Genomic DNA, 18,746 nt, shown 5'->3' on the forward strand with positions numbered 1-18,746 from the left:
CGGATGATGAGTGGTAATATTAACAACACGACTAGACGAGACGGAATGTAAATGCGTAGATATATTTAGAACAGAGAGAACCAGTAGCACACGTAGCTCTTTGAACACAGAATCAATTCACTAGCACAGAACGAGGGAGAAGGGGAGACTAAATAGTTACAATAATCAGGGAGAACAGGTGAGAGGAATGGGGACGGGAAAACAAGCAATTTGATAACAGGTGAAACAGCATACAAATGATAATACACAAGAGGGAGACAAAGTAGTCACAAAAACCCCGACAGTATTCCCCCCTCTCAAGAAGCGCCTCCTGGCGCACCAGAGGAGAAAGACTGGCGAGAGCGAAAGAAATCCTCGATGAGCGAGCGGTCCAGGATGTCCCGAGACGGTATCCAGCTTCTCTCCTCAGGACCATATCCCTCCCAATCGACCAAAAACTGCTGACCACGACCCCGGCGCCTTACATCAAGCAACCTCCGTACCTTGTAGATAGGAGGACTATCGACGACAATGGGGGGAGAGGGGGAGGGAGGGGAACTATAGGAAGAGTGAAAAACGGGTTTGATACAGGACACATGAAACACCGGGTGGATGCGTTGCAAATAGGATGGTAGTTTAAGACGGATAGCTGCTGGATTAATGATCTTATCAATAGTGAACGCACCAATAAAGCGAGGTACCAATTTACGAGACGGGGCTTTAAGGGGAAGATTACGAGTGGAAAGCCAAACCTTTTGCCCACAGACGTAACGAGGGGCACGAGTGCGGTGACGATTGGCAGAGCGTCGAATACGTTCACCAGAGCGGCGGAGCGCGGACACCGTACTCTCCCAAGTGCGCCTACAGCGTTGTATAAACGCTTGAACCAAAGGAACAGCGGTCTCTCTTTCCTGAGTAGGAAAAAGAGGCGGTTGATAACCGAGACAACAAGAAAATGGTGATAAACCGGTAGATGAGGACGGTAGCGAATTATGCGCGTACTCAGCCCACGGCAATTGTTCACACCACGAAGAGGGGTTACGAGCGGCAAGACAACGAAGTATTCGACCTAGATCTTGATTAGCTCTTTCGGTCTGGCCATTAGTCTGGGGATGATACCCTGAAGATAGACTAACGGAGGCCCCAAGCTGTCTGCAGAATTCTCTCCAGAATTGTGAAGTGAATTGCGAACCGCGGTCGGATAGGACATCAACAGGTAACCCGTGAATTCTGAACACGTTGTTAATAATAACTTGCGCTGTTTCACGGGCGGAAGGGAGCTTGGGCAACGGGATAAAGTGGGCCGCTTTAGAAAAGCGATCAACGACAGTGAGAATAACAGTATTGCCCTTTGACGGGGGAAGACCCGTTATGAAGTCAAGCGCAATATGCGACCAGGGGCGAGACGGAATAGGGAGTGGTCGCAATAATCCGGTGGTAGCGGAATTACTGGATTTATTCTGCGCGCAAACGTGGCAAGATTTGACAAAGCGTCGGACGTCTTGAATCATAGCGGGCCACCAGAAACATTGACGGATGACGGCTAACGTCCTCCTAATGCCTGGATGGGCCGTTAATTTAGAAGTGTGTACCCAACGGAGGACAGCAGCGCGTAAGGGTCTGGTGACAAAGAGCTTACCCGACGGACAGTTACGAGGAGCTTGGGTGCGAGTGAGCGCCCTTTTAACAGAGTTCTCGATACCCCAGGATACGGCCCCTACTACCATATCAATAGGTATGATGGGTTCGGGGAGAGGTTTATCCTCTAAAACCGTAAATTGACGGGAGAGTGCATCCGGTTTGATATTCTTGGTGCCCGGGCGATAAGAAATGGTGAAATTGAACCGATTGAAAAAGAGTGCCCAACGAGCTTGACGTGCGTTAAGCCTTTTCACAGATCGAATATATTCAAGGTTGCGGTGATCCGTCCATACAACAAACGGGATAGAGGCACCCTCAAGCCAGTGACGCCATTCACCGAGCGCGAGACGGATGGCGAGAAGTTCGCGATTACCGACATCATAGTTGCGCTCAGCCGGAGTGAGACGATGCGAAAAGAAAGCGCACGGGTGAACCTTGTTATCTTCCGCGGAGCGTTGGGAAAGTACGGCGCCTACACCTACATCGGAAGCGTCAACCTCCACTATGAATTGTCTCTCGGGATCGGGGGTGATGAGAATAGGGGCGGACGCGAACATCCCTTTGAGACGGTCGAACGCCTGCTGCGCAGAGTCAGACCATTCGAAACGAGTCTTGGCCGATGTAAGCGCTGTGAGAGGAGCAGCGATCTGGCTAAAGTTACGAATAAAGCGACGATAAAAGTTGGAAAATCCCAAGAAACGCTGGAGAGCGACGCAAGACTCAGGAATGGGCCAATCGGTAACGCCGCGAAGCTTTGCGGGGTCCATGCTAACGCCCTTATCCGAGATTATATATCCGAGAAATGAGAGAGCGAGTATGAAAATCACACTTTTCTGACTTGACGAAAAGACGGTTCTCCAACAGACGTTGGAGCACACGGCGTACATGCTGGATGTGAGTAGGTAAATCTGGCGAAAAGATGAGGATGTCATCTAAATAGACGAAGACAAAAATATTGAGCATATCGCGAAGTACGTCATTTATGAGTGCCTGAAATACAGCGGGAGCGTTTACCAGCCCGAAGGGAAGGACCCGGTATTCAAAGTGACCAAAGGGTGTATTAAACGCAGATTTCCACTCATCTCCAGCCTTAATTCGCACAAGTTGATAAGCATTGCGCAAGTCTAATTTGGTGAAAATGCGAGCCCCTTGAAGGATATCGAAGGCAGTAGACATAAGCGGTAAAGGGTACTTATTCTTAATAGTGATCTCATTAAGTCCGCGGTAGTCAATGCATGAGCGTAAAGAGCCATCTTTCTTTTTGACAAAAAAGAAACCAGCACCGGCTGGAGAGGATGACGGAACTATAGTACCCGCGGCTAGAGACTCGGATAAATATTTATCGAGCGCCTCTCTCTCGGGTGGGACAAGGTGAAGAGACGCCCCCGAGGTGGAGTGGTACCTGGGAGGAGGTCAATACTGCAGTCATATGGTCTGTGAGGAGGAAGAGCTTCGGCTCGGGACTTACTGAAGACCGCTCGCAGATAGTGGTAAACTTCAGGAACACCTGATATCTCTACAGGCTCTTCCTGTAACACAGAGGGAGAGGAGACAGGAGACACAGCAGATACAAGACAATTTGCATGACAGGACAAATTCCATGAGACAATAGACCCCTTAATCCAGTCTATTTGAGGATTATGTTTAACTAGCCAAGAATGGCCCAAAACTATAGGTGTAGAGGGGGAACAAATAACGAAAAAAGTTAAAGTCTCTCGATGATTGCCAGAAACATGTAAACTCACCGGAGAGGTGGAGTGAACCACTCTAGACAATACACGGCCATCTAGGGCATACACAGTGGGCGGGTCCCTAAGGGGCTGGAGTGGCACTTTATGTTTTGCGGCAAAAGACTCATCGATGAAACTTTCTTCCGCGCCGGAATCCAGCAGCGCGGAGCAGGAAACTGAGGACCCCTCCCAGCAAAGTGTGATGGGTAACAAGGTCCTAGTCGGGGCGTTAGGGGACTGTGTGGAAGCGCTCGCCATGAGGTCCCGACTCACTGGCGAGCGTTGGCTTTTACTGGGCACACGGAAAAACGATGCCCAGAACCTCCACAGTAGAGGCACAAACCCAGATGAATGCGTCGTTGTCTCTCGGAGGGAGACAGGTGAACCCCTCCCACCTCCATGGGAAATGAGGAGGATGCGCGCCTCTCGAGAGGTTTGGAGTCTTGCGATGGGGAAACCCCTCTGACGTCAGTGTGAGGAGAGCGAGCGCGTCTACGCATCGCCAGGCGCTTGTCCATCCGGATGGAGAGCTCAATCAGAGAGTCCAGGTCGGCGGGAAGATCGTGAGCGTAGAGTTCATCCTTTAACAGGGCGTTCAACCCATCCAGAAAGCGAGCAGATAGGGCGGCTTCATTCCACCCGCAAGTAGTGGAGAGGGTGCGAAACTCAATCGCATAATCGGTTACGGGGCGGTGACCCTGGCGGAGAGTGGATAGAAGACGTGACGCTTCCCGACCATGAACCGAACGATCGAAGACCTTCAGCATCTCCTCCTTAAAGGTGTCAAAGTGTGTACAAATCTCCGACTCGGCCTCCCACAAAGAGGTACCCCATTCCCTCGCTCTGCCCGAGAGGAGAGAGATGACGTATGCGACACGGGCTCGATCCTCAGCATACGTATAGGGCTGCAGGGTAAACACAACCTCACATTGGGTGAGAAAAGCACGGCACTGTGTTGGCTCACCCGCGTACGTGGATGGATTATTGACCCTCGGCTCCGAGGAAAGGCGGGCCGGTTGTGGAAATCCCGGGTTGTGACGTAACGTGTGAATTTGACTGGATAGGTCCGCTACTTGCGCGGCCAGGCCCTCTACAGCGTGTCTTGCAGCGCTGAGTTCTTCGGCGTGTCTGCCCAACATCGCTCCTTGATGTTCGACCGCAGAGCGGATAGGAGACTCCCTCGCTGGGTCCATGGTTTGGCTAGTGAATTCTGTCAGGAAATATGGAGACCCAAGCGCAAGGGAGAAGTTCAAAGGATTTATTGAACAGAAATAAATCAATAATTTTGCTCCTCTGGGCAGTAGGAAAAAACAGTCACTCCAAAAACACAGGCAGTCAGTAATCGACCCTCCTCTGGGCGTAGTAGGACTGATCAAACTCAAATAGACCCTCTTGGGTTAGTAGTAGAAAAGTGGAGACAGACCTCAGGGAGCCGAGAAGATGAGACCTCACACGATCGTGGACTGTGGGCAGAGCAGAGGTGAGCCAGAGCACAGATAAACGGATGATGAGTGGTAATATTAACAACACGACTAGACGAGACGGAATGTAAATGCGTAGATATATTTAGAACAGAGAGAACCAGTAGCACACGTAGCTCTTTGAACACAGAATCAATTCACTAGCACAGAACGAGGGAGAAGGGGAGACTAAATAGTTACAATAATCAGGGAGAACAGGTGAGAGGAATGGGGACGGGAAAACAAGCAATTTGATAACAGGTGAAACAGCATACAAATGATAATACACAAGAGGGAGACAAAGTAGTCACAAAAACCCCGACAGTATCAAACAATATCCAAGTGTGAACAACGGGACGTAGGCCAACAAAGATGAGGATCCAAAATTCAACATCTTTATTCAATTAAACACTTCAAATAAGAGCACATTGTAACTTTATGGCCAATCCAAGAGTAGTCAGGGACAGGGACAGGGACAAAGGCAGGTGGTAAACAGCATCGACAATAAACAAAGCAAGGGCCAAAAGGCAAAACAAGACTAGACAGGATTAACACTTTGTAAAGTTACAACAAAGACTCAGCAAAGTGTGTGTGTGTGTGTGTGTGTGTGTGTGTGTGTGTGTGTGTGTGTGTGTGTGTGTGTGTGTGTGTGCGCGCGTGTGCGTGTATGAGAGGTAAAGTCAACAGGTGGAGCTAAGCCCGCCACCTAATAACGTCTTAGCTCCCTACTATTTGAGGGAGCCTCTGGTGTATTACAACCCCTCATGTCCACTATGCTCTATGCTGTAGATCTTTCTCTCATCTGACACCTAAACTCTGGCACACCCTTCCTAGCACAGTTTGAGAGGCAGACACACTCTGTCAGTTTAAAATTAAAGATCTCTTTGCATTAGCATTCACAAATGCTTTTAAAATCCAAATCCTCTAAAGCAGCGGTTCGCAACAGGGGGGTCAAGTCTTATTTTAAAAAATGACTGTATTCTCTTACTTACATCTCGGTCACTTTAGTGCCCAAATTTAACCCACAAGCAGCAAAATGAGTAAGAAACAAACGTCTTTGGAAAGTTTCTTTGCTAAGGTTAAAGGGCTCAGTGAAGGACCCACAAACTGCCAAGGTATGGATTCGCAATCCATTTGTCTACAAATGATCTGTGACATCATCGACTTTCGCTTTCAGATTTTAAGGGCTAGCGTTGCCGGTTCTCATACAGTTCTAGCTTTCTTTTTACTGAATTATGTTCATATGCCAAACAGTTGTTGAATGAATTGTGGTGTTTCCATGGCGCAGAAATGTAAACAATACATTTATGACCAATAAGCAGCCCCAGATAGCACAGACAGCTGTCATCTCTTACCATATGCTGTGCCCTTCAGAGCCATTCTCCTCTGTTTTTGAGGTAATGTGCATAAGTAATCTTTTTATATGTCTGATGTGGTCCAAACACAGTGAATTATGTTTGATCAAACAAAAGTAGTGAAATATGTAAACAAGGATCGGTCTCTGTGGCTTGTAAAGCACCTCTCATCAGTTGGAATGCAATAACTTTTGCATAAATTATGGTAGAGACTTTTTTCTTTTTTTCTATGATTACAGACATGTGCAGGAACCACCAAAATTAATTACAGCATGCTAGACCACACAGATCCTAAAACGTACACTTTCAAATTTGAGTTTATAAAAAAAAAAATACAAAAAGCGCCTCTTTTTTTAGGTGTTTATTATAACACAGACAACATATTCAGATATATTAAACACTTTCAATAGTGTTTTATGAAAATTCAAAGGGTTTTCCTTAAAATGATACTAAATTTTTGCATTTACACTTCTTCATGTGGATTTGGGAAGCTTTTAAATTTGGGTAGGCAAAATCCAGGCGGAAATCCCCAAATAGCAGCAGTTTAAGTGGTTGAGGAATGTTTGCATATCGCGTATTTCTAGAGTTTGCACAAGTTTGTTGTTTTCAATGGAGGTGCACAGCTTGCGCGCACAAGCGGCGTGATGCGCTATACAGTCATTGGCTCGCACCAATGAACCCCAGGTCACGAGCGCAGTACAAGTCACATGACTAGAATTGACCGATCAGCTTCAGCCTGTATGGAATAGTCCCATTTTGGTAAGACTAATTTTCTCAGATAAACACAGAACACACAAACACTGGAGTGCTTTGTACTTTTCTCTATAAATAAAACTTGTTTCAGAGTGACAGCAATGTTTTGCCAGCTTGCCATCCTTTGAGAAAACGACTTTTCAGTCATAAATGGCCTACTGATGTTTTGCTTCAATATTTTACATTAGGCTATTATTTGTGCATAAACATATGTAGATATAGTAACAAACATATTGTTTGTTTGAAAACAAATTTTTTTGTCATCATTACTACAAACTTATATTAGCGATAATATCAATAAATGTGGAGGGGGGTCTTACAATATGTTCTGGGGAAAAAGGGGGTCCCAGGCAAAAAAAGGTTGTGAACCACTGCTCTAAAGGATTGTTGGGCTGCATTAATTAGAGCAACAGGAGCAGGGAACACGTCACGAAAGACATTATAATTTGAACGGCATCTACGCATATGTTATGCATATGTCTGTTTTTCATTTTCCCGAGGTCTCAATAATCCTAGACCAGGCTGTATCCTGAGCAGATGCTGTGGGACTTGAAGAGCTGCACATCTTTAGTGTTTAGACTTTCAGCAGTGAAAATTAAACCACACTGAACTGAACTTCAGCTCTGAAATTGAAACTATCTCAGTCCAGTTTTTAATTTACTAAAACTTCTATGTTAAGCTGCTTTGAGACAATCTACATTGTTTTTTATTTCTTTATTTTTTTAGAATATGCAAGTAGTGCACAAAATGGGATCACATACAAAGAAAACAAAACAACATCAAAAACATGAAAACACAATGTGTGCGCGTGTGTGCATGCATGTAAATGTAACTAGTTGGATAGTCTGAGTACACACATATATATATATATATATATATATATATATAAATATATATATATATATATATATATATATATATATATATATATATATATATATATATATATATATATATATATGCTTGCCTGATGCTGAATAAACCTGCATTGTGGATCTTACCTCCAGTTGTCTCTGTCACTTTCCCTGTCGTTACACATATAATATAGGAAAATGGTAAATTTATTTATATATATATATATATATATATATATATATATATATATATATATATATATAACAATGAGTGACAACAATGATAGTAATGTAATGACAGTAATAATGAAAAGGACAACAGTAATAACGACTGACAAGAACAGTAATAAAAATAATAATTTATTACAAGTACTACACCAACTACTATTACTACAGAAAATTACTAATGTTACAACCACTACTGCTGCTACTACAGCCACACCGACGACTACTACAATGTCTACTACTACAACTCCTACTACTAACATGTCTACTACATCTGATACTACTACAATGACTACTAATATTGATACTACTAAAACATCTACATTACTACAAATGATACTACTACAACAGCATTTACCACCATTACAATATCTACATCGACAACATCTGCTACTTCTGATACTACTACACCAATGACAACTACTGCTACTACAGCATCTACTAATTCTGATACTACTACAACTATTATTTCAACAACCACAACTACTTCTACAATCACTACTACCACTATTACAAGAACAAAAACTGCAACCTGATTAATGACAATGGCAGAAATACTTATGATAATGATAATAAAGAGATAAAAGGAGGACAAGTCCAAGCAATAATCCTAATAATGGTAACAAAAGTGGAAGCAATAGTATTAATGATGATAGTGAGGAGGTGAGGGGAGGTTCGAAAATTAGGAAGAGAGCCAATATTATTAATAATAATAATAAGTAGAAGAATCTAGAAGAAGAAAATAGAAGAATAAGAAGAAAAGGAAGAAATAGAAAAGACAAGGGAGAATAAAATGGAAAGTAGGAGAAAAGGAAAGGAAGAAAAGTAGAAAAATAAAGTGAGGCTACATTGTAAAAGCTCTATAAAAATAAAGCTGAACTAAATTGAATGTATAATCCAGGTATTCAGTCCATGATGAGTTTCCAGCTATGAGTGAGTAATCAAGCGTGATGAGGAACTGGTGTGTGTGAGGTGCAGGATGGGATGTGTAGTCCATTTCAGTGGCAGATATGTAGTTTGGATGACTGAGAATGTTTTTTGATGATGTGCAAGTGTTAGATTGCTGCCGATCGTGACAATTATGTTAACAAAAAAAGAATCTGAATCTGGCTTTGTTCAGTGTTCATATTATCCTTCGTAAAACGTGTGCAAATTAGTGCATATTGATTTAGACAACACATAAAAACAAACATCTTATCATAACCATTCTCCAGTTTGCTGTGATCCTAATTTACAGTGATTTACAAAAAAACAAAACAAAAACAAATATGAATTCTGCGACAGGAAATGCAACACAAAACTGTTATCATTTTTTTCCCCTGAAGAAACCGACAACACTCAGCAGTCCCACTGTGACCACTTTTCATCCTTGAACAATGTTCAGTAAGGCCACAGTCTCCCCGCAGACAGTGTGCTAAAACACAGCCAAATCCTTCATCTCTGATAATCAGGAAAACATCGCCGTCAGGAAAAGGCCCTGAATGATGCTGATGCGGCAGGTGATGAACCCTGACTCTGCACACGGTCTGAAAGATGATCTTTCTTCTGTGACAATATTTCCTGCCTTGCTTTTTTTCCCTCCATTTGTGGTCTACGTTATATCTCAACTGCTGCAACGACCACATCATACACCATTATAGACTATAACATTAAGTGGCCAACAGGTCTAAATGGCAGAGATAATAGCCTGCAGAGTCTATTCAATGGTCTCTCAGAGAGCGCTCAAGTCTATTCAAACTAATACACAATGTTGCAGAGAATAACTCTTGCAAAGAAAGGCGAAGATTGTGCCAATGACATCCCATGAATAGTGCAATACGACACTTTAGTAAACAAGAGTTGCAAGGACAATTACATGCTTCATTGATTGTTTTGTAGAACTCAGTGTGGCGTGCAGGAGAAGGTCTAAAGCAAAATTAAAAGCCTACTTGAAAACAAACAATATCCCTGCAAATACAGGTACTCAATCTGTGGATCACCAACCTCATGTTGCTTTTTAATGAAACTGTTGTGGTTCCAAAATTGCTCTTTATCAAGTTTGATTCGAAGCTTCTTAGTAGAACCATTATTGGTGAATAGATTTTTCAGTACTTAATATGTCTTCTTGCTACTCAGGTGATGTACTTATGGCATGCAAATTATGGTAGCAATGCTAATATGTTTAACCCTGACATATTGGATCACCATGGCATAGTTGTACTTTAGTTGCTGACAAACTAATCCAAACAAACCTGAGTTGACACAGTCTGATGTGTCACTGTTTATGGTTGAAAGATTCAGATTAGCATACATGCTACAGTTTTTAGTAACTAGAAAACACCATTTGCTAACTAGCTTAGGCTATATTTCACTTTAAATTAGACAACTTAAAGTCATAATGAATTAAAAACCCACTGCTTTTTTGGTTATTTAAATGTTCTTTCACTAGTTTCTTTGCCTACAATAATTTTCCACTAACAGTAAAACTGTGTACACCTTTTTGACTGTGTACATGTGTATAGTATGTGTTTTTCTTAACGTATTTATAGTCTTTTACATATTTATTGTCCTATATTATGGGTGTCACGATCCTCCAAATCCTCAATTCGATTGCATTTTCGGTTGACCAATTAATTATTTGACCAATTAATTATTTGTAGCCTACCGTTTAAACTACCTGACCTGCATGGTCTTTGTTTTACCCATAAACAAATCATACAGTAAATGAATAAAGGCAAGATACACACATAATTGCCACCTGTAAATCACTTTTTTCTGCGGGACTCGTGAATAGGCAGTGATCTGTGTCGTTATAATGGCGTCGGTAAAAAAGAGGCACAACCAACAGGAACCAGCCAACAGTGTCTGAGGTGTTCGCTAAAATGACAAGTACAAGTGAGTGAAAGATTAAAGCAGTCCTCTGACTGCCTAAACCTGCTCTCTCGAGCAGAGGCTGTGAGTGCGCCTGTGTCTGTGTGGTCACGTGATGTGCATTTTCAGATGTAGAGAGGAAGAAGGGCTGCTCAGAAATGCTACACGCCACTGTGGATGTCCAATCGTTGTCGTTCTAAAATGCCGTTTATTCTGCCCTCGTAAAAGAGTTCCCCTTCTTCAACTAGACAGATAGACAACTCCTTCCACTGAGATACTGAACTGAATATGGATTTATTGTGACCACCACTTCAAATGTATGTGGAACAGAGTAAAACTGAAATACAGAGAGAAAACAAACATTACAAAATAAGAATTTGAGAAATATTACTGTACAATCGAGTGAAACGCACATACAATATCACTATAATGATGTGGATGCATGAACTGCTGATCTAAAGCAATCTTACTTAGTAAAGTTTAGCATGAAATATGTCCCCAATATTAATTTGTAATGCACACAAAATCCTTATAAAATATTTTGGTACTTACAGACAAAGCTTCTATTAGGAAATACAAATGAATAGACAGATGAAGGTCTGAGAGACCGTGTGGCTGTCAGCATCGACTGAATGTTTCAAAATGGCTGGTGTTTAGGTGAAAGGTCACTTCTTAATATAATGATAAAATTAACAGAACACTACCACCTAGTGGACCAAAAGGGTATTACACTGGAACCAGCACACTCCCCGTCTGGTGTCTGGAAGACGCCATCAATGATATTCATATTATGTTTACTCAGTCTTTGGAGACAACAGTAAAACAACATTCGATATAGGTCGTAAAAACGTCTTGGACACTCCGTCTTTTACCACCTTGACCTCAACCTTTCTTACTCTCCCGTCTCTCCCAGGAAATGTTTCCATCACAATTCCCATGGGCCAGTCATTCCTCTTAGCATGGCTGTCTTTTAACAGCACAACATCTCCCACTTGTAGATTGGAGCTCTCATTTTGCCATTTTCTGCGGTTTTGTAAGGTGGCAAGATATTCTTTCCTCCAACGATTCCAGAATGTATTGGCCAAGCTCTGAACCTGTCTCCACTGACGAACAAAGAGATCCTTCTCGCCAAATTCTCCTGGCGGAGGAAGAACTGCTGAAGACTTCTGAGTCAGTAGAGTTGCTGGGGTAAGAATTAATGGAGCATCTGGATCCGTAGACACAGGCACTAGTGGACGGTTGTTAACTATAGCTGTGACTTCCGCCATAAAGGTGGTCAAAACCTCATGGGATAACTTTGATGGTGCGATTCCTTGTAGCATAGATTCAAGGATGCGTCTTGAGACTCCGATCATACGCTCCCAGCTTCCCCCCATGTGGGATGAGTGGGGAGGATTAAATATCCAAATGCAGCTCTTGTTACTCAGATATTCTTGTACCTTCCTGTCATCTGTAATTGCCTCCATCTTTAGCTCCTTGCACGCTCCAACAAAGTTGGTACCGCAGTCTGACCTCAACTGCTTTGCCGGACCTCGAACAGCAAAGAAACGGCAGAGAGCGTTTATAAAGCTGGAGCTATCCATTGATTCTATGACTTCTATATGTATGGCCCTTGTGCTCATACATGTGAACAAGACTGCCCAGCGTTTTGAGTTTGCTTGTCCTCCTCTAGTTCGACGTGAGGTGACCATCCAAGGTCCAAAAATATCCACCCCTACAAAGGAGAATGGAGGGTCTATGCTGAGCCTTTCAGGAGGTAAGTCAGACATTCTTTGAGTTAAAAACTTCCCTCGCAGTCTGCGGCACTTTACACACTGAAAAATCACACTACTGATGCGCCTTTTGCCACCTATGATCCAGAAGCCAGCCTCTCTTAAGGCACCCTCAGTAAAGGCCCGTCCCTGATGTTCAACTTGTTTGTGATAATGTTGAATGAGAAGAGATGTGATGTGACACTGTCCGGGGAGAATTATTGGGCACACTTCATCTCTATCAAGGCTCGCTTGCGAGAGGCGGCCACCGACCCTGAGCAGGCCGAGTTCGTCTACATAAGGTGTTAGATTGCAAAGAGGACTTTGTTTTGGAATGCCCCTGCCTCCCTTAAGGCATTTCAGCTCTTCTGAGTAGCATTCTGCTTGTACACTATGGATGAGGATGGACTTCGCTCTTTCAAGGTCTTCTACTGAGCAGGGTTTGTCACATATGTGCCAGCCTCTACAAGTGCTTTTATCGTTATCCTTCTGAAAAGAATGAGTTATGTGCACAAGTCTGGCTATTGCCCGAACCAGTGTATGCCAGCTTGAGAATCTCTCAAAGCGTTTGGGATCTAACTCTCTTCTTGAAGTGTGAGTGGCACAGGAAATAACCTGGGAGCGTACTTCAATGTCCAAATCTGGATGTATCATGGCAAAGGGACCTGTGTGAGACATTTCCTGTGTTGTATTAAACAAGAATCTGGGACCAGTCAACCACATGCTATGGGAAAGATCAGCTGCTGGAACAGATCTTGTGGCTTGGTCAGCAGGGTTTTGATCGGTTGGGACGTATTTCCACTGCTCAGGGTGTGTGGACCTCTGAATCCTTTGCACTCTGTTGTGCACATACACATGAAACTTCCTGGATCTATTACAGATGTAACCTAAGACAACCTTGCTGTCTGAATAGAATGTCACAACATCCAGCTTGATGTCAATTTCGTCTGCAATAATTTCAGCTATTTCCACAGCCAGAACAGCTGCACACAGTTCAAGTCTAGGGACAGAGATCTCTGGTCGCGGAGCTAGTTTAACCTTGCCAAATATGAATCCAACTTCTACATTACCACTTATACTGGTAATTTTGCTGTATGCGACAGCTGCAATGGCATTTGTGGACGCATCACAGAAGACACACATTTCTCTTCTTTGCGCTTGATGAAGAGAGATGGTGGCATATGTGCGAGGGATTTTGACAAGCTCAAGCTTCTTTAACGAGTCTCTCCAAATCTTCCATTCCTTGAATTTCTCACTTGATAGAGGTGCATCCCAGTCACAAGATTCTGTGGTTAGTGTTCTGAGTAGAAGTCTGCCTTGAATGACAACAGGTGCAGCAAACCCAAATGGGTCGAACAAACTATTTATCGTTGACAGAACCCCACGTCTGGTGTATGGTCTCATCTGATCTGCAACTTGAAAGATAAACACATCTTCACTCATGTCCCAACTCACTCCAAGACTTCTTTGGACTGATGGGAGTCCAGTATTCAGATCTAGGTTCTTTAACTCCTTTGCAAGATCCTCTGAAGGAAATGCTTTCATAACTTCCACTTTATTTGAAGCAATCTTGTGAAGATGCAGATTAGACTGGGCCAGCATTTCCTGAGTGTCTTTGAGCAGTTTGATGGCTTCCTCTTCTGTGGGGAAGGAGGTAAGGCCATCATCCACATAAAAGTTTCTTTCCACAAAGTGCCTTGCCTCAAATCCATAGTCTTGCTCGCCTGTGAGAGCAGCTCTTCTGAGTCCATATATGGCAACTGCTGGAGATGGGCTGTTACCAAAAACATGCACTCGCATGCGATACTCTCGCACCTCACTGTTTAAGTCACTGTTGGCATACCAAAGAAATCGTAGGAAATTACGATGTTCTTTTGCTACCACAAATGAGTGAAACATTTGCTGGATATCAGCCATCACTGCTACTCGTTCTTTCCTGAATCGCAGTAATACCCCCAAAAGGCTATTGTTTGCATTAGGGCCAGTGAGGAGAACATCATTTAGTGACACTCCTTGATGTTGTGCACTGGAGTCGAACACCACTCCTATCTGTCCAGGTTTCTTAGGATGGTACACCCCAAACATGGGCAGATACCAGCACTCTTCATTTTCCTGTAACTGTGGTGCCAACTCTACATGGCCATTTTCAAAGATTTTGCCCATAAAATCCACAAAGTGCTTCTTTACCTCTGGGTGCTTTCTTAGTTTGCGTGTCAGCAACATAAGACGATTGTTGGCTTGAACCTTATTGTTCGGGAGGCGCTGCCGAGGGCTGCGAAATGGTAGAGGGGCAACCCAGCTATTGGATTCATCCTGATGGAATTGATCTTCCATAATCTTCAAGAATGCCAAGTCATCCATGGAGGGAGCTGTTTTTTCATCATTCTTTGTGCAGCGAAAAACTGACTCTCCAATGGAACATTCTTCAGATGCTGATAAGGTTTTCTGCTTGGGGATCAATGAAGTTTTTGGCTCATTGTGCAGACTGAAATAGTCCTTCACAAACATGCTGTTTGGACAGGGACTCATGTAGCTGGGGCGTCCATTTGCTAAGATGTGAGTCTTAAAAACATCCACTGTAGCAGGTTTGTGGGCTCCGTTTAGGCAGATATCTCCAACTATCACCCACCCAAGGGCCAGCCTCTGGGCAAAGGGAGCATGTAGTGGTCCATTACATTGTTCCTCCACTTTATGTACCTGAATGAGATCTCTCCTGAGCAGAAGCAGAATTTTGGCCTTTGGATCTAGACTTGGAATTTTAGAGGCTACCGATCTTAAATGACTATGGTATTGTGCTGCCTCTGGAGTAGGAATCTCTGATCTGTTGTTTGGGATGAGATTACATTCTATCAGTGATGGAAGAGCAAGAGATGTCTTTCCATCGAAGGATTCTACTATAAATCCATCAGCTCTTCGTCCTTCAGTCTTTGCAATGCCCGCACATGTTCTGAGCATGTAAGGTGCTGTGTTGTCTTCAACTTTAAACATCTCAAAAAAGGCTGATCTCGCCAGAGACCTATTACTCTGATCATCTATGACTGCGTAAACCTTCCTTTTGTTATGAGGCTCACCTTCTGGATATACATTTACCAAGCAGATCTTTGAACATGACTTTCTGCTATTTGGATCCCCACATACTTTTGTACAGGAAGATGTTGCAACTGGAGAAAGAAATTCTTCCTGCTCCCCGCCATAATCTGCTGAAGGTTCTGTATCCTTTTTTTCTAACCAGGGGGCTGGACCATTGTGTAGAGCGGCTATGTGCTTGTCACTGTTGCATTCAGAGCACTGGATTACTGCCTTACAATCCTTTGCCTGGTGGGTAGTCGAGGAACAGCATTTAAAGCAAATGGAGTTCTCTCTGAGGAAAGCTTTCCTGTCCAGCAAGGTTTTCTCCCTGAAACCTCTACACTTTCTGAGGGGATGTGGCTTTTTATGAATAGGACATTGTCTGTTGAGGTTATCATTTGTCCTATTAAATTTATTTCTTTGAGTGGCATTGTCAATTTCTGTTTTGTGGACAGTAACAGGAGCTCTGATTGCCTTTGGATATTTTTCACATCTGGATAATGACACATTTTGTGTAGTCAGTTTAAAGCTGTGATCATTTCTCATGCGGGCCTCACCACAAATGAAATCACAAAAGAATGAAAAAGGAGGAAAACTAACTCCATACTCCTGTTTGTAACGAGTTCCTTGCAACATCCATTTTTCTTGCAAATTAAATGGCAGTTTCTCTAGGATGGAGCTGATGCCTCTTGAAGTATCCAAGAAGGTCAGGCCTGGCAGATAACCTTCAGCTTTGGCTATCTTTAATTCAAGGAGTAGGTCTCCCAGCTCTCTGAGACGTTGATGATCCTTGTTTGACAGCTTAGGGAAACATTCAAGCTTGTTAAAGAGCGCTGCCTCCATAGCTTCGGCTGAACCATAGCAATCCTCTAGCCGTTTCCAGACCATGCTGAGCCCAACATCAGGATAAGTAATATGAACTGACCTAATGCGTCTTGCATGTTCAGTCGATTCTGGACCCAGCCACTGAACAAGTAGGTCTAGTTCCTCACTAGGTTTAAGATCAAGTCCTTCAATAGCATTGCAAAAGCTGGACTTCCATGCCCAATAGTTCTCTGGCTTGTCATTAAATCTTGAAAGCCCACCTGTCAGAAGATCACGTCGAGCTAGAAACTTTGCAAGCTCAAACACTTCTGAGCGAGCATTATAGTGCTCATTGCAATGTGAGTGTGGGGGGCTTGTGAGTGAAGCGTTGTGTCTTGGAGGTAGTGCATCAGGCACTGCTGATTTAAACAATGATGTGTTTGCACCTTCTCTTTTGATCGCTCCAGCCTGAGTGGTAGGGATAAGAGGGGTAGCAGCATTAGTGACAATTTTAATTGCTGACTGTCTTGCTGGCATACTTTTAAATGAATTATCTTGCTCGATGGGTTGAGGCTGTTGAACATCAACCAGATTAGAAGCTAGTGGCTTCTGTTCAGTGGTTTCTGCAAACTCTGACATGTAACCTTCTTTATATTTTTGCTGGTCTTCAACATATTCTTTAGTTCTTTGCAGAGAATTGTGTGAAGAATGTGGGTCTTGATTATCAGAGAGTTGATCTGTGCCCCTTATATCTGCTGCAGCCTCAAACACTGATGCCTCAGCTGCAGCCGCTTCTGCCTCTCTTTCTTGTTGTAGTGCATTTAGTGTAGCCTCCAGACGAGCCTCCTCCACTTTAAGCTGAGCTTGTACTTGAGCTTGCTTTACTTTCACTTCTATCTCTTTTTGTGCATATGTGGCTCTAGTTAGTGCAGCTTCTGCCTTCGCACGGGCCTCCAATGCTGCTGCACTTGCTGCAGACTTGGTTGAGTGTCTTGATGATCGAGTACATGCCGATCTTGTTCTTAGACTATGTTTCTCAGATGAAGACATTCTGAAATGAATGCTGAACTTGATCTTCTATTCATTAATGTGTCGATCAGTATTTGTCTTTTTACTATTCTGCCCTCGTAAAAGAGTTCCCCTTCTTCAACTAGACAGATAGACAACTCCTTCCACTGAGATACTGAACTGAATATGGATTTATTGTGACCACCACTTCAAATGTATGTGGAACAGAGTAAAACTGAAATACAGAGAGAAAACAAACATTACAAAATAAGAATTTGAGAAATATTACTGTACAATCGAGTGAAACGCACATACAATATCACTATAATGATGTGGATGCATGAACTGCTGATCTAAAGCAATCTTACTAAGTAAAGTTTAGCATGAAATATGTCCCCAATATTAATTTGTAATGCACACAAAATCCTTATAAAATATTTTGGTACTTACAGACAAAGCTTCTATTAGGAAATACAAATGAATAGACAGATGAAGGTCTGAGAGACCGTGTGGCTGTCAGCATCGACTGAATGTTTCAAAATGGCTGGTGTTTAGGTGAAAGGTCACTTCTTAATATAATGATAAAATTAACAGAACACTACCACCTAGTGGACCAAAAGGGTATTACACTGGAACCAGCACACCATTCAAAAGCAAAGACAGTGTAAACAGGGCCTGAGTGTGTACTTTTCGCGAGCGGATTTGCAACAGGGGCGGGCGGAGGATCGCGATGCCGGTGTTGTCTATCGGACGAACCGTACGTAATACGTACATAGCAGAGCTTGCAAAACTGTGTTTTTTTTGTCGACACCACGAACGTTGTCAACATAACTCACTGGTAATCCAAAATGCTTACACACCGGCGACTTTATTGAAAGAGGAGAGGGTTTAAGTTCTCTCGACGGGTTTCCTGCTTCTGCAGTTTAACAAGCATTTTGGTAAAATGGAAGGATTCTTGTCCTCTCACTCATGCTTATTGGATTAGAGAAATTATGTCTTGCCTTTATTTAGAAAAAATCAGGTTTTCATTAAGAGCGTCGGTGGGGAAATCTTTTAAGGTGTGGTAACCTTTTATTGATAATGTGGAAAATCTCAAATAATTAGATTTTGCTGTACATATGGTAAGTAATCCAGGGATATAATTAGTCATTTTTGGCAAACAGGTGAGATATCCGAGAAAGCCATACAAAAAAGGACTGCAGTGTGCATTGCAGGGGTATATTTACAAAATAATAGGCAACACTTAAAAAATAACTAAATCCAAATT

At 42.9% G+C, this 18,746-nt stretch overlaps 1 protein-coding gene across 1 annotated transcript; it reads right to left on the reverse strand.

The window, feature by feature from the left end:
* Positions 1-11,124: 11,124 nt before the first annotated feature.
* On the reverse strand, positions 11,125-18,025 carry LOC137487776 (uncharacterized). The gene is made up of 2 exons (XM_073924520.1): positions 17,930-18,025; positions 11,125-17,714 (listed from the first exon to the last, which is right to left on the reverse strand). Exon 2 carries the CDS (start codon positions 17,519-17,521, stop codon positions 11,642-11,644), a length of 5,880 nt encoding a protein of 1,959 aa, XP_073780621.1. The 5' UTR covers positions 17,522-17,714; positions 17,930-18,025; the 3' UTR covers positions 11,125-11,641.
* Positions 18,026-18,746: the final 721 nt, after the last annotated feature.

The sequence above is a fragment of the Danio rerio genome, chromosome 2 (assembly GCF_049306965.1).
Source record: "Danio rerio strain Tuebingen ecotype United States chromosome 2, GRCz12tu, whole genome shotgun sequence".
In the NCBI taxonomy this organism is placed as follows: domain Eukaryota; kingdom Metazoa; phylum Chordata; class Actinopteri; order Cypriniformes; family Danionidae; genus Danio; species Danio rerio.

Bases quoted from the DNA above. Each gene is read 5' to 3' on its own strand.
- LOC137487776 (XM_073924520.1), bottom strand. From the start codon at position 17,521: ATGTCTTCATCTGAGAAACATAGTCTAAGAACAAGATCGGCATGTACT.